At 33.5% G+C, this 25,896-nt stretch overlaps 1 protein-coding gene across 34 annotated transcripts in view; it reads left to right on the top strand.

Annotated features, from left to right (window-relative positions):
- The window catches only part of Ppfia2 (PPFI scaffold protein A2), a 453,020-nt gene that overhangs the window by 313,968 nt on the left and 113,156 nt on the right, over positions 1-25,896 (top strand). For all 34 annotated transcript variants that reach the window (XM_026391438.2, XM_077799256.1, XM_077799255.1 and 31 more), the window contains one exon: positions 8,203-8,319. In XM_026391438.2, the coding sequence (XP_026247223.1) occupies positions 8,203-8,319 (117 nt within the window). The remainder of the gene's footprint in view (positions 1-8,202; positions 8,320-25,896) is intronic.

The raw sequence follows: 25,896 nt of genomic DNA on the forward strand, positions 1-25,896 counted from the left end.
ATGTGGATACTGCTTGGAAATTGTTGTAAAATAGGTGAAGGCAAATATGAATTTTAAAACATGAGAATCAGGGTCCCTGTCCAATTAGCACTTGCGAGTTTTTGTGGATGTGATTTATTTTCAAAAGTAGTTTGGAAAGTTTCCAGATAAGTTGAAATACCTATGCCACACAAAAATTACAAGAAAAATGATAATAAGTAATGTAGACAGTAAGATTTTTATTACTAGAAATAATTGAGAACATCTTCTAACAGTTTTTGAAGATAGCTTCAAATTGTTTGCCAAGGTAGGGTAGGTAAATTCCCAAGCTCTCAGACCACATATCTGTAGTCCTGACCTAGATAAATACTTGTGTGGTGTATTCAGTGAATCATTTCATTAATTATCAAAAGGCATTATAGCATAATGGTTAAAAAGCATAAGATTTAAAAGAATTCTATTTAAATTAGAAAATTTTCTCTGTTGTAACTTTTAATATATGACATCAAGTACATTATTTATGTACTCTATGATAATTTCCTCATCTGTAAAATGAAAATATTCAAAATACAACATTATTGGAAATAGTAAATAAGATGATGCATATGAATTACCTCACACCATACAGGGGATATATGTCCAACATGTGACAGCTATCATTATAGCCAGTAGCTCTTAATTAGGAATTTAGCTTCTAAACTCATAATTCTTATCTTCCTTCTTTATCAAACTTCACAGAAATGTCCTATATATTAGATTCTTTGAATAAAAAAAAAGAAAAATCAAATGAAAATTAAATTAGTTTGCACTGCTTTTCTTGTCCCACTTTAAGAATGCTATTAGAAGAATTTGCTTCTTAGATACTCTTGGAATTCCATTTTTCTATCTAATGCAAATCCATTTTGAGTCTAAATCACATAAACATAATGTATTTTGATGCATCTGAGCCCTGTTAAGCTGCAATACACTTGAAAGTATCTTGACAATACTTTGAGACAACATGAAATTGCCTCTTACTTTACATTTACATAATCTCTTGATGACTTTCATTGAACTTCTCTTCTATTATATTCTGCCACTCCTCTCTATAGTTGCTTTCTGCCTCTATAGTTTGTCTTCTACTCGATCTACTCACAGTATAGCTATGAATAGCCTACAAGGCTCTATCAGTATTTTTTCTTTTAATTCTCCAGTGAGTTCTTCAGTAGCTAGTTGAAGCAGTATCCACATCTAATTAACCTGATGGGCATTTGGAAAGCTTTCAGATTCATATAGCTTCCTATATGGATAACTAATTTTCTCCACGTACACATCCTGTACAGTTTTCCATCCAAGTTTTCCAACTCCCCATAGATCTTTTCTACTCATGGAGTCTGCAACCATTTGACAATTCATAAATATATCTAGAATACCTTCTATTTGTCAGCTTGTGGCCTAAGAATGGGCAAATAATAGATATAATTCCTGATCTCAAAACACTATCAAAATGGGTAGTGAAAATATTAATGTATGGGGTAGAGTTATAATTGTATGTCATGAAGAATTCAGAGGAATTATATAACTTACTTCTCTTAGAGGATGTGGTCCTAGAATCCATTCTAAAGACCCAAAATAAGTAAATGTTCAACAAGGCAAAAGGGCAACCCAAGTGTGCATAAAAACTCATAGCCAAAGTGGTAAATGTGTGACTGACTGAATAAAAGCCTTTCAGTACATTAGAGCATGGAGTATGAGTATGAAGATAACATCAAAGAGGCAAGGAGAGTCCAAATCATTCTTCTCATTACACAATGAATATATTTAATGCACATCTTATTTGACTAAGTACTTCACAGCACAAACGCACTATAAGATAGGTCTTTTGACCCAGCCCTATCTTATAGAAATAGCAAATGAGTTTGAGGTTAAGTAACTTGTACAGGATCACACAACCAGCAAAACTAAAAGGGCCAATATTTATCCTTGGCTTTTCAAGAATATTTAAGGAACATCATGCTTCATGCTTCCTGGAATGACTTCCCAAATAAAATACTTGTACTCAATTATTTATCTCAGGGTTTGTTTTCAAAATATCTTAAACTTAGATTTAAAAGGATAATATAGATGAAAAGTTTATTTAAATAAGCAAATTTATACAATGTATGCCTGCTTCTAGCATATTTTAATAACTTGATAAATTATTATTATTTCATTATAGTCTTACTACTTTCTTCTTTATCTTTTAGTAGAATGTGATTTTCATGAGAGAAGCACCTTCTCTGCATTTTCCCCAACAGTGTCTGAGCCCAGAACAGTAATCAAATTCATTAAATAAATTAATCCATACATCGTAAATCTTTGATAAATTCTAAAATTTGAGATATAAAAGTTGGTTGTGGGCCTGTAACCCAATGATTCAGGAGGCATGAGGCAGGAGGGTCACAAATTTGAGGCCAGCCTCAAAAAATTAGTGATACCCTCAGCAACTTAGTGAGACCCTATCACAAAATAAAAAATAAATAAATAAGAATTGGGGATATATCTTAATGGTAATACACCTCTGGGTTCAATCCCCTGTACACACACAGAGAGAGAGAGAGAGAGAGAGAGAGAGAGAGAGAGAGAGAGAGAGAGATATCATATAGTTTCCAAGGTATCAACTTTCACCAATACCTCAGCTATTTTAGGGAGAACATTTTACATCATTTGAGGAACTCATTGAAACTTTTTTTATGGATTTTAAACATTTATTTTCAACTCTAATTTACATGTTTTGAACCCTCTGCCTGGAAATTTCCTCTTCCCGGTATCCTCATTGGTTGTTCCCTCCTGTTTTCAAATCCATACTCAGAAATCACTTCATTCCTAATTAAATTATACTTCCCAGTGCCTTTCCCTTGTTTTAATTATTATCCTTTAAAATGTACTCTACTTATTTTTGTTTATATTTTTTTCTCCTAAAACAAGAATGAAATTTCCATTAGGACAAGAATTTCTCCCCTTTTCTTCTCATTGTTTCTCTAATGCCTAGTAAGTCATCAGTGTTCAACAGCTGTATGAGAAAGGAACTGATCTATCCAGATGTCAAAGAAAACAATAATGCAAAGGCAAAGAGATAGGAGATTCTGGCATAAGAGCTAGAAGTGTCACAAATATAATCTAGGAGAAAAATAAATGAGGGTTCAGAAATTTTTCCAGATGGAAAGACTAGTCACCAAGACCACCTGTAGTCTTATTATATGGAGTTAGAAATTGATAACAGCCAAAAACAACCTGATAGAGACAATGAAAAGAAGGAAACTTGGAAAACTATCTCGCAAATACATGGATTTTTGGACTGCCCAGAAGTAATGGGTCAGGTGTCAGAAGCTTGATAAGCCAAGAAACACAAATAAGGATCAGGACAAAGCAAAAAGCCAGAAAGAAAGAAGCACAGAGATACCGAGTTTAAGTTTGAACACTTTAGCTTTGCTAGTCCATCAGTCCTCCATCATCTCTCAGATATCTATATACATATATAGATTTGTTTTCCCTTGGTAACCTAGAGTACTATGAATACAAAGTACTAGGAATACAATAATCCTGTGCTCTTCTATCCACCCAAAATGTCTTCTGCCTTCTGCTATTATCTCCCAGTGAATTCTTAAGATATTCTGCATTTACATATATCCATTTACATGTTTAATATTATTTGTTGCTTTAAATGTTCTCTAATGCATTTGCAAGGACACTGTTTATTGCAAGTGAAATAAAAGACATTCTAAATTAATATTGGTATACAATAGGTATTCTGGTTTCATATTATTAATGCCATAGGTAGAGGGGAATTAAGAATGGCTAGAATAGGAGCCAAAATAATTATTCAGGGATCCATCTTTTTTACACCTATTTTATCCATATATAGGAACTGAAGAAAACAGCATCTCAGTCATATTCTATCCGCTAATCTTCTGTACTAGATAGGGAGAATCCCCTTTCCCCAATCCCAATTCATCCAGAAGCATTTGAAGAACTCCAATTGTCCTAGCTTGGATCATGTGCCCACCTATTTTTCATGAGCCATTGACTCCTTGATTGAAAATCTTGCTGAGATTAAAATAGGAAAGGAAATTTCTCCAATATATAAGCTATTGTTACTAAGAAAAAATGTGAACGGATGTTGGATTAAAAGACAGTTGACTAATGCTGGCTCATCAGTTAAAGTGATTTTAGAAACTTTCTCTTGAACAGAGTTCCATAAGCCACGAGTGTATTCACACCCCAAAAAATGCACACAAAACTTTGCTTATATGTGAATCTATCTAGGGAAGGGTCCAACCTTTGATTACAAAGGGTTCCAGGGTGAGAAGATATCTGTTCTTGAAAAGGATAGTGAGGATGCAGACCTACTTCGGTATTCTAGTCAGGTTGTATGGGCTTTCTTCTCCAGTTCTTCTCCAGTTCTTATTAGCTTCCCTTGATTTAATACAACATAAATGCAAATGCAGAATCTTGTGAGTCACTGTTATAATGCAGAAAGTTCAAATCTATGGAGTCAACTTTTATTTCATTCCTACTTAGTTCTTGTCAGTCCATTTGTGCTGATATAACAAAATGTCTGAGACTGGGTAATGTATAAACTGTAGAAACTCGCTTTTCACAATACTGGATTTCAGGAAGCCCAAGAGTAAAGGTATAGCAAGCTCAGTATCTGGTGATGGTCCAGTCTATTTTCAAGATGGAACCTTGAAATTTATGTCCTCACATAGTAAAAAGGGATAGAGAAGGCAAATTAGTCTAACTATTTCCCTCAACCCATTTTATAAAGGATATTAATCCTACTTAGGAAGTCAGAGTTCTCATGACTTAATCTCCTCCTGAAGACCTCACCTCTTAATACTATCACATTGCATCTTGAGTGTCAACATATTTGAGATGATACACACATTCAAACTGTAGCAATTCTCTTCATTTATCTAACTTTATGTTAGTTTAATCATCTTTAAAAATATGAAGAGTACCTCTTTCTCAGATAAAGGTAGTTTAGTGCTTGTACATAGTGGATTTTGAGTGCTTTTTGATAATTATGGAAAAACTGTGTAATGGGGCTCATGTAGAAGTGGTTCCTCTCACTTGCATGTCATCCTATTGAAGGAGACCATGTTGTTTAGCAGTAAGGATGCAGACCTACTTCAGTATTCTAGTCAGGTTGCATGGGCCCTCCCTCTGATAGCTTTCCCTGTCAGTGAGACCTCACAGAATGTGTTGAGACCATTATCCACTTTTTATTCTGTTTGCAGTTCCCAGTTGACTTTTCAGCCTTCTCCTGTGTCCACTTCTCCTGGAAGAATTTTCTCAAGAGGCCTGTACTACCACTAACACCAGTGATTTTGGGGTGACCGGTGACCTTCTCACTCTTAGAACATGTTGAAGAGATGGCTCAACCCCCAAAGTTAAATTACTAGGAGAGAATCCCTAACTTCCCCCAGAGTAAAAAGGAGAATCAGCTAGTAACAATTAAATGCTGAAGCTTTGCTTTCATAACTACTCAGAATAATTTGTTATTGGAGAAAACGGAGCAGGATAGAATCATATTAGATAGAATCATATATTAGAGTGATAGAGAACATAGAATTGAGTACCTTGTTCTCTTGTTTGAAAAGATTCTTTTTTTTAACTTGACTTATTTTAAAAAGTTTGCATGTTAGTGTCTGAAAACTATGTCTTTCTTGGAATTAACTGACACACACACACACACACACACTTGGGAAAAATTTAATTAAGTTTATAATTTTTTAACAGTGACATAATCATGCTTGTGCATGGTATTTTCTCAATGAATTTAATGTTTTCATGTTTTTAAATTCATCTTTTCAATAATTCAGCAAAATTTTATAGATGGCTTGCCTTTTCTATTTTCCTTTTAGGATCTATAACATAGTTAGAATTTATCAAATTAGTTAGAATTTATCTAATTTCCATATTAGACAAATGGAAATTCATCAGTTAACTGAAAGTTAAATTTCGTGTATGAATGTTTTATAAAATGGTCTTGCTTCATTTCTAAGTAGATTAAATACTAGAAGAAAATGCATAGAATTTTTTAATGTACTGATACTTTTGTCTTAACATAGCTATTAAGCCATGGGTGTTATCTTGTAGAATGTTGGCACATAATAGTTACATTTTTAAAAAATTCATCAAAACATTTCACTGTATCAATAGTAACATATTTTGTACAACAGGCAATACATTAAAGTCACATGAAATGCTTTTATCAGAAGCTTTTTCATTTCTCTTGTTTTTCCTTTGATGTAACCCATTTCCATGTTACCCAATATAAAAGGAATGTCTGAAGTTTCTCATGCACTCAACATCTTTTTCTGTTGTTACTCAATGAATTAATCAGATTTACATTCGTTATTTTCATTGCCATTCATTAATTCAGTCAACATATTTTATTGAATAGCCTGCATATAATAAGGTGGCTGTTTCATATGAAAATTTTATTTTCAGTAAATTATACCTTTGAAAATGAGTTACCCATGTGATATTATTAGGACTTCTGCAAGCTGCATAAACAAGCAAAGTGAAACAAATAAAGGAATAAAGTATTTCATTTTAATAAATGCTACAGATTCATATAAAATAAATAGGAATGTATTGTGAGAAGTGTTATCTGACGAGAAGCATTGTCTCTGAGGGGAGTCATTTCAGCTGAGTTTTGAACACGGGGATATTGTCAGCTCTGACAGAAAAAATGGCTCAGGTAAAAAGACAAAGGAGTTCCTCAGTTCTGGGGAAGATAGTTCCAGGTATGTTACAGGAATAAAAAGAGGCTAGTGTTCCCAAATCAAAGGGATCATATAGGATAGAATAGAACTTTTAATTAGTTTAAATATAAGCTAAATAAGTTGGGAAAACATTGTAGATTTTTAGGAAGCTGAAAGGTAGTATAACTTAACTTCCAGATAAGGATGCACTTGGTGGCTTTGTGGATAACAGGTTGTAGATTTGCAAGAATGAAAGAACCAATTATTTGGTGATTGCAGTGATACAAGAGAGAGAACATTCACATAGCTATTCTTGATTATGTGATGATCTGCCCTGATGAAATGACAGGCCATGTGTTCAGATGCCAGGAGTCATGTATAAGTTCACTTGACCTCAGAGGCACATTTTGGCAGATTCAGGTACTAAAGTATTGACTGACAGCAACACCACAAATACCCAACCTCTTGATGTCCTTAACATTATTTAGTAATTATTTATGTGTGTGATACATTGGTCTCATCATTTCAAATATTATATCAATTTTATATGTTTTGATACCTATTGTGGATTATATCAATATCATTTATTGTATTTTAAATACCACAAATTGATCTACCCTAGATCAAATACTATTTTTTGAGTTGATAAAATAGTAACATTTGTTGTAAAATAAATTACGACATTAACATAAAGAAAAATATTTTGAAATTATGTGTCTACATAAAAATCTATTTTAAAATACAGTCTTAAAAGGGTCAGAATACTGTACTTCACTGTGTATATTGCTAATCTCCTGTATACTACAACTACTTGAGAACCTATTTCTTAGTTGAAATAATCATGTCTATAAAATTGAGCTGGAAATTGCAAAAATTAATTGCTTCTGAAATATTTTGCAGAATAAGAAATCTTAGATGAGAAATGCTAAGTTAATGGACACTAAAATATAGTTGAGACAAATTTAATTCTAAATGCTCATGATAGTGTTACAAAGTTATTTAAATCCAGCTTCTGTATTTGCTTGTTTTTAAATTGCAAATGTGCTACCACTGCAGGGTAAACAATTATGACCATAATTAAACTTCAACCTTCAATCTTTTCATTTATGTTTCTTACACACTTTGAAAGTAAAGACAATAAGACTTTTTATGACACCTCACAAATTAATTTCAAAAGTAATTTCAGAATCAACTACACATGGGTCAAATCAACATCTTCCTTTAGATACGCTTCCAACTAGGTAAATTTTTTGATTAGAAAGTATTTCTTACATAAATTTCACAAAGCTTTAACCTTTTCTTAGGAGAGGTTTTATGAATTCTCATTATTTAAAACATTGGTCTAAATTTTTAAAATATTTTTGAAATAATATGAGTAAAATTTAATGTTTAGTTTTTGACCATTTATTAGTATCCATTAGTTATTAACCACAAACAATTCAATTTTTTTAGTCTGTTTAAGTTTTAAAGGAATAATGTTTTTATTTTGCAGATTGTTGCCTTGCGGGAGCAAAATGTTCATATACAAAGAAAAATGGCATCAAGTGAGGGATCCACAGAGTCAGAGCATCTTGAGGGGATGGAACCCGGCCAGAAAGTCCACGAAAAGGTCTGACACATGAGACATACTCTTCCATGATAATTTTTACTTGCTATATATAATTTGACAGGGATTTGAGGTATAAAAACCATGTCAAAAACATTCTTTAATTTTGATTTTTTTTTTGGTTCAAAGGTTTATGGGGATTTCCCACCTCACTTATTATTAGTTTGACTATTTTAAAAATAATACATATGTGTAAATATTGTCTGTACTTATGAATATACATATTTAAATTTTTCTTTACTTACTCTTAATTTGATTCTTTTCAAAATAATTCAAGTATACAATTGAATTTATATATAATAAATATATAAAATATATAATTATTTTATTTTATTTTTATTTTTTGCAATACTGGGGATTGAATCATGGGCATTGTACCACAGAGCTATATCTCCAGTGCTTTTTCTTCTTTATTTTGAGGCAGGGTCCTGCTAAGTTGCTCAGACTAGCCTCGAACTTGCAATCTTCTTGACTCAGCTTCTCAGGTAGCCTGGATTATAGACATGCACCATGGTACACTGCTATAAAGTATACAATCTAAAGTGTGTGTGTGTGTGTATGTGTGTGTATTTATACACATGCACACATATATATGAAAATTATATATATATATATATATACATATATATAAATTCAGAACTATTTAAAATGCAATAGCAGTGGTTGAATTATCAAGTATTTTAAGTGCTATTATGTATAATTGGTGAGTAATCTATTGTTTATAACTGCAAAAACTTTTTGGTAACCTCTTATTTGACTTGGTATTTTCCTTGTTTTGTTCTGGAAGAACAAACAAGGCCACTAGCAAAAGACCTTTTCTGTCTAAATTTGTTTCCAATGTAAGAAGAAGGAGGTAAATCACTGATAGGACATGGAATTAGATGAAAATTCCTCATAAATTTGCATATCAGATGTTTGGAACTCACAAGACTCTCCAAAAAGTATTTGCCTGTGACAAGCTATTACTCTGGATGTCAAGTTCCCTTAATCATTAAGACCACATGAGTCAGGTAGCTAAATTGGTATAATTGTGACCATCAAAAGATTCTAAAACCTAGAGATTAAGAAAATAGTGACTGGAAAACAAAGCAAGTGGCATGTGGTTTCTTATCAAAAACTAAATTGGACATTTCCTTACTTGTGTTTTGAAACAAATGGAAGAGCTTCTTGTGTTTCCTCCTTCAAGTACAAGTACAAGGGAAACGGAATAAACTAGACTAATTTCCACAGATGGGCTTCAATTATGGTGGCTGAGAAATAAACACATTCTCATTGAAGACTTCACTCTTTCGGCCTTTATCCATGAGTTTTATAGAAGTCCAAGCTAAGTGTTAAATATTAACTGCAACTGTAGAGTCAGATTTTATAAGCTATGGCTGAGATTAGAAAAAAAAAAGTATCTTTCTTTTTTGTTCAGTTACATAAACTAATATTAGTTGAGTCAACATATTAGCAAGACAGACAAAACATTTGTATTTAGAACAAAATTTAGGAAAACCATCATGAACATTTCCATTGCTATTTTGCTTAAATTATGTCATCAGTAATTGACTGTTGTTGCTCTCCTCAGATAATTAGAGAATCCCATTGATTTGGATATGATATGGGCTTCAGGTTCTAGCCTTTCTCATGGACATTTACAACATATTTTTTTCTAAAACACTCTGTGCAACTCCAGTTCATAATTGAAAAAGAGTCTTTCTCAAGTGTAAAGAACTTGAGATCTTGTCTATCCACTAATAAACGACTTGATCTCTAAGCATTCTTGTAGGACTCCTACAGATGGGGAGAAAGGAAAGCTCATTTAATTTTTTCAGATATTGTTGTGTTGCAGTCTACAATAGATAACATATAGGATGCTACATGCCATACATGGGTACAGTAAGCTATATCATCTACTGGGGTGTGAGTACACTCTATAGTGTTGAAAATATTTTCTCATGATGCATGACTCAGAACATATCATCTTGCAGTTACACATGGCTATGCTGTTTTTCAAGGTACAGCCCCTAATGTATCCAAACATTACAGAATGCAAGGTTATTTCTATCAGATTAGTTTTATGGTTCTATTTACAGAATTAGGACCAGCATTTCTGTATACTTTGTTTTCATCTCTTTTGGACTTCATACATACAAGTGTATGCATGAAAGATGCTGAGTCATTGCTGACCTAAAGCATTTGTCTGTAACTTTTTGCATTCCAATTCTTGATGAAGGCATTTTCAACCAACAAAGAAGAGAAATTCTGGACCACTGCTCACACACTCATTCTTTGTGTGGGTATAACTAAGGTTTTTAAACATTGTGATGATTGATATTTATTTTTTTTATGTTCCCTGGTTGCAGTATGATTTCCAGGTGTTTGGGAATAATGGTATACTCTTATTAATACCATGCTCATATCCCTCAGTGTAATCTAAAATTATATACTAAAATACTGTGAAATATTTACTTTAAAGATAACTACATTTCAATTCATATTATTCCTGTGATTAATTTCTCAGGATGATTCATTTTTACCACATTTCTTAACCTGACATTATAATTTAAAGGTTATCACCTAATATTTTATTGAGAACATTTTAAAGGGACAGTTAAACAGAGGAAAATAGGTTATTATTTAGGTGAGTATCTATATAATAAAGCTTATCAGTATAGGATAACTCTAGTATTAATGTGCAAATTGCAAAGCAGGTGTTCGGGAGGGAAATGCAAAGCTATTGTTAGATATTAATGGAACTTTCAGAATGTGACCAATCCTAGTCACAAGGATTACCCTTTCTTAAGGCAATAAAATTACTTAAATTACATAGTCAGGGTAAGTTGTTAGCCAACAAGAGATTGTTTTATATCAGTGGCTTGAGAACTCTGTTGACAAAATAGTTGACAAAAATAGTCTCATAAAAACACCCTCTGAAATAGCTCTTATTACTCATGAAAAGACCTATTATTATTAATACTTTTAAAATAAAAACAATAAAAATAATAAGCTTAACTGAAACTGCAGAAGTTTAAATGATTTTTGCATGACCTTAAACTTCTTTGTTTTAGAAGAATATAAATAGTAATAAAATAATGAAAATTTTCAAAGCACGGGAATTTTACCTTGTTCAGAACTGGGCTCAATAATCTTTTTTCTGTTGTTTTCTGGAGGGAGTTAATTTGAAAATTTTCAAAATAAACATACTGCTCTTGTAAAAGAGATAATATAATAATGCTCACTCTCACAATTTTGTACTTCCAATTTTATACCTCAGCTGCAAATATTTGCTAAGTGATATGGATCAATAGAATATTAGACAATGGTAGAGATTCAGAAGACATAGCACCTGTAATAAATTTGGTAAGACTCTACATTGACACATAAAGATGCCTGAAGGGTTATTACAAAATATGAGAAATGTGATATCTAAAATGATAATAGAGTTTAGAAGAAATATTACAAGATATTAGAGGTTAAAATAAAAGCATAAGGAATCAGCCATATGAAAAAGCTTCAGGAGTTTTTTTTTTAATTTATTTTTATTTTATTTTTATGTGGTGCTGAGGATCAAACCCAGCACCTAGCATGAGCTAGCCTAGCGCTCTACCTCTGAGCTACAGCCTCAGCCCCAGCTTCAAAAGTTTTTGAAGCAAAGAAAACACTGATGCAGGTGAACTAAGGGTGGAAATCTACTTTGTTGTTCTCTGGGAAAGAAGAATGTCAGGGTGACTGGAATCTAGTAGTCAAGGTAGAGAACAGCTGGAGACTGGACACAACAGTTAGAAAATACCAGATCATTTAAATTCTTGTCACTTCTGGTAAGGAGTCCAATTTTATTCAGTGCACAATGGAAAGACATGGAAGTATTTTAGGTAAGGAATTATATATATTAATTACATATTATTTCTTTAAAAAATCATCAGCTCTACATTTTTGTATACATTTATCTTTTTTTTTGCATATCTGTAGGTAAATGTTTTCCCTTAATTTTTCAGATAAGGAAACAGAGAGGAAATGGCTTGTCTGGAACAAATTATCTCACCTCCAGATGATATCATACTCTCACACTCCTTCACTTCAGGAAATGTATTCTTTCATAATTATACATATTCTTTTGATTTCTAGAGTTGATTGTTTTATTCTGTTAAAGAATATATCTTAATAAATAAATTATTTTATTACTTTCCCTCACAACTTCTAAGTAGTTTTTATTCTGAATAGACCCTCTAAGGAAGTGACATTTAAAATACTTGACCATTGTGAGTGTGGCTCTTAAACCTGGACAAGAGGAGCCCATGACTTATGGCCACGATTTAGTGAGCCTTGCTCTGGCCATCTGTGTCCTTCTGTACAGAATGACCAAGGGAAACTTCACAACTATGAACTACCCTCTACCCCTTCCTCACTGTGTGCCAGGTACCTGGAAGCCCAGAATCCCTGATTAAACAGATCTTAGATTACCTCCAAGGTCCTTGTGGGCTTCTTCCAAAGAGCCACTTCAGTGGTCTGCATGCTTCCCAGTGCATCACCCGCTAAGTCTAAAGTGTTCCAAGCAGTTCCAATTGCTGGAGTTATAGAAGATTTGAAAGCACTGGCTGAAGCATTGACCCTATAGAGGGGCAAAATTTATGAGTACTCTGGAAGGAATTGAGGCTAGGAAGAGAGTAGCAGAAGGTTACAGTGCAGGAGCCATATTTGGGTGACAAAGTTTTGTGTGGGATTTCATAGTTGAGAAGTATTTATTAAAATCTGGTCTAACAGTCAAATTAAATGTGTGTTGTCAAGAAAGATAATAGAAAAAAAGATAATATTTATATTTGATTGATTGTTAGTTTGACTTATAATTGTTAGATATTTAGATTAACCCATGTGAACCTCTTTGTTCTTTTGCCCTCAGCTTTAAGATCACTAGGGACTCACCTGTCTGCTACTCACCATAAGAAATACAATTTAATTTCAGTTCTTTACCATGCATGACTCATTTATTCAATGTGTCAATATGTATGTATACATTTGTGTTTATGTATATATGTAAAACTGAAACAGAACTTTCATAAAATCATTACACTTAGGTATATGTAATGCATTTTTGTAGTTCTTATATATTAGTTACTGAGGGACTATTTTGGTTCTTCACAAAACTAATGGTGGAGAAGGCTGTTGATGTTCCAGTGACTAAATTATGCATGTAACATAGGCTTAGAATGTTGCATGAGGGCTTCCCAAGCTGGCTGGCCTCTTCTCACTTTTCAGGCCACTTGACTTTATCATTCCTACTTCGAACTTAAATACTCCAAGTGAACCAAGCTGAATCTTCTCTTTTTAAGAAATGTTTGATTGTCAAATGACAATCAATCACATATGTTTAGGGGTACAGTGTGATGTTTCAATACATATATACATCGTGTAATGATCAAACCAGGATGATTAGCATACCTAACACCTTAAACATTTACCATTTTTAATAGTGACGACATTCAAAATACTCTCGTGTACCTATATTGAGATATATCATACTTTGCTTACTACAATCACCTTACTGTGCAATGAAACACCAGAACTTATTCCCTCTAACTATAAACATTGTGCTAATTGACCAATCTCTCCTCTTCCCTCTCTCCTTCTGACCCCAGTCTGTATCAACTACCTTTCTACTCTCAACTTCTATAATGAAACTTTTTCATATTTTATATGTGTGTTAGCCATTATTATATATATTCCTCACTTCATGTCAGCTACTGCCACCAAAACTGAGCCTTGTCAACTGTAGCTCATTTTATGCATTATTGTTTCTCTCTTATAGAGGTAGTTACCATTTGGATTTTTTTACATCTGGGTAGCACTACTTTTCTGTTCACAGATCCCCTATATTTAATTTTAATTCCTAATAACACACACACACACACACACACACACACACACAAACAAACAAACGTATATTTCTCTTTGATTCTTCAATTAAATTTTCAACAATGAAACCAACAGGAGAATAGGTTTATGAATTTGTCATCTTGGAAAGAGAAGGTATAGTCCTAGATACATAGACTGAATTAGCCCTGGAGGCCTTATGATGGCTTCACAAAAAACATCAAGAAGAGTCAAGATTAGGCCATCCTGTGACTCATCCTTATGTAATTTAATTTTTAATGTTGTCAAGCTTTAAGAGGAGAACTTAGTATGCAGAATTGCCAGAGATGGCCTTACTCTGCAGGATAGCAGCTCATGGCAGAATAAAGATTCTGCAGGGTATCCCTGCCTGGCTCCGGCCCTTTGAAGACTGGCAAATTATTCTTCCAACCTGTCTGGAAACTTCATTAACAAAGGAGCAAAAGCAAATAAGAACAAGATAAATGACTTTAATAAAGACTCCTATAGCTTTCTAAAAGTACTTTTATATATGTTATTATATTTGATTCTTATAATGCTTATAGAGCAAACATTACTGGCTTAAAATTATATAACTGTGAACAGAGAGATCTGAGATGAATAAGTGTATAGTTATTAAAATTTACCTATGGGTTTAAAAAGACAGCATATAAACTCGTTGATTTCATGGATTTCAAAATAGAAGAGTATTTGCTTAAAACAAAGTCTTAAACTTGTTCCTGTGTCTAAGAGGCTAAAAGTGCTTATTTGATGATGAGATTTAAAGTTATTTTCAAAAGTGAATGTTGGACAAAGAAAAATTTGCTATACTACTTGGATATCTTGTGCTACCATCTGTCCAAGTGTGTTTCTCCAGCAATTCTTACATTTCTTTCCTTTGTCATCAAATTTTCCTCTTTACCTATCCAATATAATTTACAAAATTCTTCTGACTTGATTTTTATAAAAAGGTCTTACTTAGTCCCATGTCCCCTACCAGCATTTGTTGTGTTTTCTGTTATCTTTGCAGCAATGCTCTGTCAAAAAAGCTTGTCTACCCACTGTCTCCAGTTGCTTTCTTTCCATTCTTTTGTAAAGTAATTCTGACATGGTCTTTGCCCTACCACTTCATAGAAACTAAATGGCCAGTTATAGTCATCACTAAATAGTCAGTTGTCAACCTGAGCCACGTCAGGAATAAAACAAATATATGAACTCTTATGGAGCTTATTGTTTAACTGTATGGAACACAGTAAATTACAGACATTATAAATAAATTATATACTAAATTTTTTTAGATTATGTTATGACATTTAAACAAAAACTTAATGAAAGTGATGATGTTAGCTATGCAGATATCTGGAAGAAGGCATGAGCATGTCCAAAGTCAAGAGAATGTTAGTGTGGTTGGGGTGGAGCTAGTGTGAAGTCAGAAAAAACAGAACACCAGAGCGTGTACAGCTTTGCGGAAATGTGAAGCATGTGTTGGGTTTTTGAACAGCTGATTGACGTGTTCAGATGTATGTTGTAGCTGATGTCTCCACAGCATTTGACATGGCTGATCACTCTTTCCTCCCTGATATACTTTATTTACTTGCATTCTAGGAAACCACACTGTTTTTATCTTACCTACCAGTAGCTTTGTCTGTCTCCTTTCTTGGGTCATCCTCTTCTTCCCTGACTTCTTAATGTTGGAGTGTCCCAGGCCTCAATCCTCTTCATCTTCTCTCTTTACACTGTCTCAGAAATTTCATTCAGTTTCACACAGTTAAATACAATTCATCTGATAAATGATTATGAATCTTTACCCAATAACCAGTTAGACTCAAGAAGTCTACTGCACCACATGTTGAACATACTCACTTGTACATCTAAAAGACACTGCATATTTAAAGTGTCAAAAACTTGTTTATGTCCCCCCAAAACCTGCTCCATCTCCTTCATTTCAGGTTTTGGAAACTTTACTTTTCCAAATATTCTAACTATCTCTCACAGCCCACATCAAAATATAAAGAAATTCTATTTGCTTTGCTTTCAGAATATATTCAGAATCTGACCATTTTCCTCTAACTTCTATAATCTGAACCTCTATCATCTGTCACCTCCATTATTGTAATCCCTCTTATCAGGTCCCTCTGCATCTCTCATGGCTCCTCTGAGATCTATTGTCAGCATGGTATGAATCAGAGTGATGTTTTAAGACATACATCTGAACACGTCAATCAGCTGTTCAAAAACTCAACACATGCTTCACATTTCCACAAAGCTGTACATGCTCTGGTGTTCTGTGTTTTCTGACTTCATCACCAGCTCCACTCAGCCACATTGACATCCTGTTGACTTTGGATGTGCTTGTGCCTTCTTCCAGATATCTGCATGGCTAACGTTCTCACTTTAAGTTTTTGTTAAATGTCATAACACACTCTAAAAAAAATTAGTTTATGATTTATTTATAGTATCTGTAATTTACTATCTTCCATACAGTTTAACAATAAGCTCAGTAAGAGTTAATATATTTATTTTATTCCTGATGTGGCTCAGGTCTTCAGAATAGTTCCTGAAACATGATAAGCACTTAATAAATACATTTAATGGATAAATAGTATATTGCATTGTTTCAACTCGCAAAACTTTATAAATCATGATTCTTAGAGCTTAATTGTAATTCTGAGAGCTTTTCAAATTTCATTTTTAAACCCTGTTGATATTTTGATTGGAATTTCTTTAATTAGGGGAGTAATTTGTAGAGAAAAATCACCTCTGTGACATACTGTTTTAATATTCAGGCATAAGGCTTATGGCTCCATTTATGTCATGCTTTATATTTTTCTATAAAAGTGATTGAATCTTCCTTTTGGGGTCTTTCAGATTTTTAGATTTATTACTTGGCATTATAGTTTGTTGTTATAGTTGCTATTATCTTTTTCTGCTATTTTCCTAATAAATTAATATTGGCATATAAATATGCTACAGATTTTTAAAAGTTGACATGGCATTCACCAAACATTCTTACTTATTAGTTCTAAGAGGTTGCTGGGCTCTTTGCTTTTCTAATAGTTAGGAAAATTAAAAAATGGTTTTATTCTCCCTTCTATTTTTTTGCCTGTTTTCACTTCTTTATTTCTTTTACGTTGGATAAGATTTTAAAGCAATGTTGAGTTGAATGGATCAGAATGGCATGTTGACTTTACAAAGCCAGCTTCATATAGTCAAGCTTAATAAAGCTTTAAACAATGTAGACTTTAATGATGATGTTACTCAAGTTTTATCATGAATTGTATTGCTTATCATAGTAGCTGGTAGACAAGTTTTATGAGATGTAGAATTTCTCTTCCACTGCAAGTTTGTTAAGTTATTTTCAGAATAAGATTCACACATCTCTTAAAAGTAGCTGATTTTATTGACAGATATTCTGGTAGTAAACTATTTTTCTTTTTCTAAAGATAAGAAATTTAATTTTTACATTTTCACCATATGTATGTAAATTTCTCTAAAAGAAAAAAATTTAAAGTAGAAAAATGATAAAACTCTTCAGTGCATGATTCATATTTATTATTATATCTATGACTAATACTTTACATATATAATTTTTATGACCTGATTAGAATACAGATAGATTGAACTTTCTTGAGACTAGCTAAAGTACAAGAGCCCAACTAATCAGAATGAAATATAAACTGGTAGTACTCTATTGGGGCCACTCATCCTGAGATGGGGCCACTTATCCAAGAATATTGAAAACTTAAACAGGTCAAAGAATCCAGTCCTTCTAAATAATTCACAAAAAGAGAACTGGGAAATCTGATTAAGAAGTCAAGTGAGCAATCATTTTCTTAAATCTTACATCCTCAAAGTGCTGCTCTTGAAAGCAGGTGTTCCTTCCATGCACCAATGCAATAACTCATTCATTGACATACAGGCCAAATGAAACCACCTCATGCCAGTCTTTGGCCTGGTTCTAAAGTTCCAGCAGCAGTCAGGACAACTCCTGCCACAGTATTCTTCAGGAATAATATTCCCATCCTCCAAGTTATACACTCTAAAGTTCAAGTTCAAACTTACGTTTCCAAACTCCATTGGATGATTAGCCAAAAAGGTCTTCTAGATCCCACCACACAACAGGCTGGGACCACCCCAAACTGGAATGTCAGGCACAGGTCCCAGTTTATAACCTCTACCTCTCTCTTGGTATGTTTTCCTTGTGAACTCTCAGATCTACCTGTGATCTAGTCAATGGCTTTAGTCTATCAGAGAGTAACTATAAACTTCATAATTGAAATGGGAACATTCTTTTTTTCCCATTGCCTTGAAGTTTCCTGATAATTATGCCAAATAATCTCCTCCTCCCCTCTCTTAGTATCACCCAGGCCCTAGGTTTGCAGGAAGTATGATTAGGTGATCTATATGATATATAAGAGACTGAAGGAATCAATGCAGAACTTAAAACAATTGAGAATTCTGTGATGTAAAACCTTGAATCAAAGACAAAATGTGGTTATTTGCAGGACAAGATTTGATTAGTCAGTTCTGATATTTGAGTATAAAAAAAAAGCATAATGAAGATAAATAAAAACAGTCCAGCAGACCTAAAGTATCCTAAGGTCATGACCCTGAATCCCTGGACTTTCCTAGTGTTTAAATGCTTTCTGATTCCTAGAAATAGCTTGTTTGCTTGGCTTTGTTTATTTATTTTTCCCTCCCATATTATGTTACTTGCTGACAGGAGTCTTCACATTTCGAATACCCAACCTAATATCTGGCATATTCTAGTAGCTAACCAGATTGTTAAGTTGTTATGTTTGTTTTCGTTTGTTTGTTTTTTCATAGCAGGAATTGAATTCAGGGACACTCAACCACTGAGCCACATCCCCAGTCCTATTTTATATTTTATTTAAAGATAGGGTCTCCATGAATTGTTTAGCACCTTGCTGTTGCTGAGGCTGGCTTTAAATTCTCCATCCTCCTGTTTCAGCTTCCTCAGTGCTGGGATTACAGGCATGGACCACAGCACAGGCTTAGATTGTAAAGTTTTGATGGATGATTGAATTAATGGATAAATGACACAATGAATGAACAGAAGAGAAATATAAAAAGAAAAAAAACAAAGCAGAAAATAAAGTAGAAAAGACTTCTGGGAGCATGATACTAGAATCAGAATGCTTAGGTTTGGATCTTAATCTCATGATTTTCAATTAGTCTAAGCTCAAGTAAAACATTTATACTCTTTGCTCTGATTTCCTTTACTGTATCCAACAGGTTATTAATGGGATTTAACAACCAAGTATACATCATGTACTTGTAATACTGCCTAGGGCATTGTCAGAACTTAATAAGGATTATCACAGTGTGGTAATTGTTATGAATTAACACTGCCTTAGAAACAGACTATTAGCCAGCTCTCTGTTCTTGGGTAGATAATCAATAAATGTTAGCCATTTGTATTATTTGCATTGTTCTGATGGAATATATGATCTTCCTTGAGGACTTGAAGACAAATCTGAATTTGAGAGTAAAATATTATAAAGAGCACAATGATCTGTAAGAAAAAGCAGAAAAATTTGCTAGGGCATCCCACTGGTTAAAGTCTTTTAAAGTCTCTCCTTAATTCCAAGCCTAGTCAAGTTGTTATTCATAATGTTTCCTCTTAGACTTTATTCTCAGTCTGGGAAATCACTGATGGATTCAGTCATTCAGTTATTATATACTTTTATTTTATCTAATGCATTGCTGACTTATACTAACTTTATGATTCTAGATTTTTATTATTTTTCTTAATATTTTTATACTTATGAATATGTTTCCCATCTGGATTTTTGTTATTTATTTTTTAATTCAACATTTCTTTAGAATATCCTTTCTTTTTCTACAGAATAAAATATTTTTATAAGTCTTTCCTCAAATCTATAGATTTTTCCCCAATCCAGCAAATGACTATCAGTTCTAGATTGCTTATGTTAATCATTGCAAATCTTAGTTCAACTTCTTTGATCAGATAATTCATTTTTTCTCTTGAACTATAAAATATTGTAGTTTTTTAAAATAGAATGGAACTGTTTAGTGTTTATTCATTAAGCACTGATAGATTTTAGGTATATGTGCCTTCAATATATGAATTTAATGCATATTAAAATAAATTCTAAACTTCTACTCTGATCCCATCTATTGCTATTTTCTCTAGAAAGATCAATAAATTCTAAACTTCTACTCTGGTCCCATCTATTGCTATTTTCTCTAGAAAGATCAATAAACCAGGAAAAGTAAAACATAAGAGAATAATGATCAATAAGACAGAATCAAGGGCTTATGGTTTAGATGAGAAAAACTTGGAAAAGGAGATGTTAAAAACATACAAATCAAGTTAGAAATATATTTATTAAAAAAGAGTAAATTATCAGCTATCAAATAAAATAGTTCCAAAATTAATGTCAACTAAATATTATTTCTGCATAGATAGTATTCATTTAACTGTAAAACATAGAATTAATGTAACTCCTAAGTCTTCTGGAATACCTTGTCAAGAAGTCCCTGTTCTAGAGCTGGAGTTGTAGCTCAGTGGTAGAACGCTTGCCTAGCATGTGTGAGGCAGTGAGTTTGATTCTCAGCACCACATATATAGAGAGAAAGGAAGAAAGGAAGGAAGAAAGGAAGAGAAAGAAAGAGAGAAAGAAAGAGAGAAGAGAAAGAAAGAAAGAAAGGAAGAGAAAGAAAGAAAATATATTTTTTAAAAAGAAGACTTTATTCCAGAGAAGAAATTAAGTATTAAGTTATATTAATTTGGTAATTTAAATTCTCTGCATATTCATGTTCTGCATGTTCAACATTTGAAATTTGAAAATTATTCATCAATGCTTAATACACTCTTATCCTTTGGCAAAGTAAAAGAGTAGTGTGCAGCCACTAACATATGTTAAAAACAAGCAATAAAAACTAAAGCAACATAAAATTCAAAATGAAAATGGTCACTTTACTAATTTCACTATACCACTGTTCTTCAAAGATATGGTACACGCTAAAGCTAGAAGTGAGATGAAAACATTTTAAAGAAAAGATTGTTTTGTAAAGGATTATCAAATACAAAAAAAGGCATTTCATATTTTTATTGTTTACCTGGTAAAATGTGAAAAGAACATATTTAAATTCCCAGTCTTGTCTCATGAGAAGCCAGTATGCTGTTACATTGTTTTATTTATGGGGCTTTTATTCCCTCTATTTGATCTTTTTTTTTTCTTTTAATTTTTTTTAGTTGTTGATTTACTTATATGTGGTATTGAGAATTGAACCTAGTGCCTCACAAATGCTAGGCAAGCACTCTACCAACTGAGTCACAACCCTAGCTACCCTCTATTTGATCTTAAATATAGACTATCTATTTCTGCCATATTATTTATTTTAATGTGAATTTGGAATAATAGTTTTCTAAAATTTACCCAATATTTTTATAAAGATATTTTACCCATATAGGGTTTTTAACACAAGTGGGGGTATTATCTTTTCTTTTATATTTGCCTTTTTCATAAATTTTATGTGAGAATAGCTAAGTATGTGTTTCTATATTTAATTTCATTCTGGATGCTTATATTTTTCCTAAAATTCATCTCATTTATTCATAGAAACTTTCATTTTTCACTCATTCAACGAATACATTTTAAGTGCCTATATTATGGAACCTGCTGTTCTAGTCACAAGAGAAACCATCATATGACTCTTAAGCACTTGTGATACATCAAGGAAGGCATATATAGAGAGAGGTCCTTTCTTTCCTAGAGCTTCTGATTTGGCAAGATGGAGGAGGTTAGAAGTAATTTAACACCTTCTGTTTTATATACATATATATGTATATATATATACAAATTTAACAAAGATACTTTCTATTTCATAATAGAAATTTCATTAACTCTTATCTCAGTATCTACAAATCACTCAAATCAAATGCTGCCTAAAATAAATTTATTATAACTAAATAAACCTAAATTGTATATATACATTATTTAAGCCTATTATCTGACCCATAAAATAAACTACACCAACAATATTATATCTCAATTAATATACCTTCTACTTGCCTATCATTAAAAATTCCTGAAATATTTAGATGTAAACTAAAACCTCTCAAACACTAATGCCTATTCTAATATAAACATAATACATAAATTAACATCCTTTATAAAAAGCCTGCTCACCTAAAACCCAACAAATACAGACTTACATATATATACCTACATATATATACCTTAAACAGTTCTAACACAATACATCCCAAAACACTTAACTGTGAGAAAACAGTAATCCCAATGTGTAGAATTATACATGCAAGTATCCTCAGTAAGGAAGCCCTTTATATCAAACAGATCAAAAGGAGATAGCATCAAGTACACTATTACATGTACTTCATCATGCCTTGCTAAACCACACCCTCACAGGATACAGCATTGATTAAAATTAGGCATTATAAACAGAAGTTCAACTAAGTTATTACTATATAGGGTTGGTAAATTTCATGCCAGCCACTGTGGTCATAGGTCATACATTAATCAAAATTAATAAAACACAGAATAAAATGTGTTTGAGATGCACCATAATAAGTTTAAGCTTTAGCTAAGGCCTAAAAATCCTCAGCTCTAATAAAAATAGATTCCTAATATGTGATATTTATGTATACATTCATATACATATATTTGTATATATGTAAATAATTTGTATGTTAGAAGATGGTAAATCATTTTGAAAAAAAAAAAAAAAGGACAGTAAGAAATACAAGGATCAAAGGTGGGGGACAGGTCCTAGGAGGTCAGAACTGGCCTCATTCAAACAATTTGGACATTCACTATGAGGATTACTAAAGAACATCCAGTAAGAAGAAAGAACTAAAGTGAAGACCTTATATAGAAGAGAGATTGACTTGTATGGTGAACAGTGAGTGTCGTTACCAATGTGGCCAAAATGAGAGCAAATGAAAGAATAACAGGAAAGAGATCTTAGTGATAAAGACATTGGGGAAGGAAAATGGATAGGGGACTCAAGGGAATGGTGGTAGTGATCATTGTTACTTATAAGAATTTTGCTTTTTCACTGAGTAGAATGAAAAACCATTGCAGAGTTCTGAGTAAGGACTTGATTTCACTACAATAGAATCACCTTGGGGCAATCTGGAGCTTCTTTAAGAATTAACATAAGACAGGGTTAGAAGCAAAGGACCTGTCAGGAGGCTTACAGTAAGTCCAAGTAGATGGCCCAGACAAAGGTGGCAAGAATAGAGGTCCTGAGAACCAGATTCAGATATACTGTGAAAAGAAAACTAACAATATATTGAATAGAGGATGATAAAAAGAAAGGATTCGTGAATGACTAGGTTTTGGGCCTGAGCAATTGGAAAGATGGCATTATCACTAATTGTGTTGGGAGGAAAAAGGTAAAACATATTTGGGAACAAATTGTAGGAATATATGCATTGATAGGTCACAATGAACACATGAATACGTAATATGGGAAAGGCCTTTCTGATAAGGTAACATTGGAAGACAGCTCTAGAAAGATACTATTAGTCACCTTTAATGACCCCTCCAACTTCGCTTCCCACAGATGGGTAATCTATAGAGAAAGAAAGCTGTTTCATAGTTGCCTAGGGCTTGGGGTGCAGTTGTAAGTGATTGCTAATGGGTAGGAGGTTTCTCCTTGGGGTGATGAAAATATTATGTTGATTATTGCATAATTCTGAGAGTATGCTAAACTCTTCTGACTTTTATACTTCTAAAGGGTGGATTTTATTGTTGGTAAGTTGTATCTCAATAAAGATGTTTAAAATAAGTAATTACCTTTTTAATTCAGTTATTTATCATATCAGTAAAAGAACAATAATTTATTTCAAAGGTGTGTCAAGATAGCAATAATTTGAAGCAAAAGCAAAAAAATATTTTTCTAAAATAAGAATCACAATTTTAATGACATTTCTATCCTGAAATTATGAAAACATACAATAAGTTCTCTGAAAAATATGTTTTAAGTTATTTGAATAGATGAAAGATCACACATTTTTGTGGTTTGGATGTGAGTTGTCCCCAAGAAGCTCATGTGTGATACATGAAAAAAAAAGGATTAGAGGAGAAATGATGGAGTTATGAGAGTCTTAATGCAGTGAATTAATTCTATGATGGGAGTGAGTAGAAACTGAAGGCAGGTGGGGTATGGCTGGAGGTGGGTCATTGGGAGCATGCCTTTGGGGTATATATATATATTGGATATCTGGCCAGTAAAACTCTGTTACTGCTTTCTGATCTTCATGTGAGCTGCTTCCCTCCACCACACTCATCCACCATGAAATCTTGCCTCACCTCAAGCCCCAAGGAATGGAGACTGCTGTCTATGAATTGAGAACTCATGAACCCCTAAATAAACTTTTCCTCCTCTACTATTGTTCTGGTCTGATTTTTTAGTCACAGTGCCAAAAAAAGCTGACTAAAACATAAATTGGTACCAGGAGTAGGGCCATTGCTGTGACTAAACTGACCATGTGGTTCACAAGCATTTGGAGCTTTTTGGAATGGGTAAGAGCAATTCTGAGATGTGTAACAGTGCAAGCTGGAAATGTTATAGATTGTTGTAAGTGGAACTTAATGTCTGATTCTGGTGGGAGCTCAGAAGACCAGAATGCCAATGGGACTGTGGACAGTGAGGACAGAGCTCAAGAGGTTCAGAGGAAAAGGAGGACACTAATGGTAATTAGACTAGAGGCTATTTCTATTATGTTCTGGCTGGGAATTTGTCTGCATTTTTGTCCCTGTCCTGGGACTTTCTGTAATGCTGATTTTAAAAGCAAAGGACTTCTTAATCTGGTGGAAGAAATTTCTAGACAGCATAGCATTCGGGGGGTGACAGGGATATTGCTGGCAGCTTTTAGCCAAGTTTATTGTAATATTCAATAGCAGAAAGCAGAACAGAAAGATTTGAAAAACCTGGACTTGAAAGGTGAGAGAAAACTGGGACTGAGGAAGTTGCAGTTGTTAAAGACATTACTGCCAGTAAAGATAAAGCTAAAGATTCTGCTCAGAGACAATAAGAAATATGGCTTCAGGGCATCTCAGGAGCTGGCAAGACCACACCCATCTCAGCCTCAAGGAAGTAAAAGTGAAATTCCTCTTGAGAAAAGACTAGTGGGGAATCTTTGCACAAGGAGGCTTAGGAAGTTTTTTCAACATGCTCAGTCACCCAAACACTCAGAGGCTGCTGCAGCCAGGGTCCCAGGGGGCTTTTGTATTACTCAAGATGGCAGGAGACCTCAAAGTCAACCATGTGGTGCTGCTTCTGCAGGAATGCAGGATGCTGGAGTTAGGGGATCATGGAAGATTCCACCAACATTTCAAAAGAAGGCCAGGCAAAGTTTAGCAGGGTTGGTGTCCCTGGGGGCAGCCCCTAAGAGGGCAAAGTATGGAGATGTCAGGAGGAAACCTAAGCTGCAGTGGAGACCCCTGAGCTTAAGAAATGCCAGTAACATGGACGTTGTCCTAGGAAAGCTGCAGGAATCAAGCAGAGACTAGCTAACAGAAAGACCAGTTGGGCTGCAAGGAATAAGGCCACAAAGATGGAGCTACACAAGCCTATTGAACAGAATGTCATCATGCCTGCCATCTGCCCCAGATGCTGGACATGGAGCTGTAGGACTTGTTTGCCCAGCTGGATTTCAATCTTGCTTTGGTCCTATCCCTTCTTTCAGTGCTGCTATTTCTGTGAATGGAA

The sequence above is a fragment of the Urocitellus parryii genome, chromosome 5 (genome assembly GCF_045843805.1).
Source record: "Urocitellus parryii isolate mUroPar1 chromosome 5, mUroPar1.hap1, whole genome shotgun sequence".
NCBI lineage: Eukaryota > Metazoa > Chordata > Mammalia > Rodentia > Sciuridae > Urocitellus > Urocitellus parryii.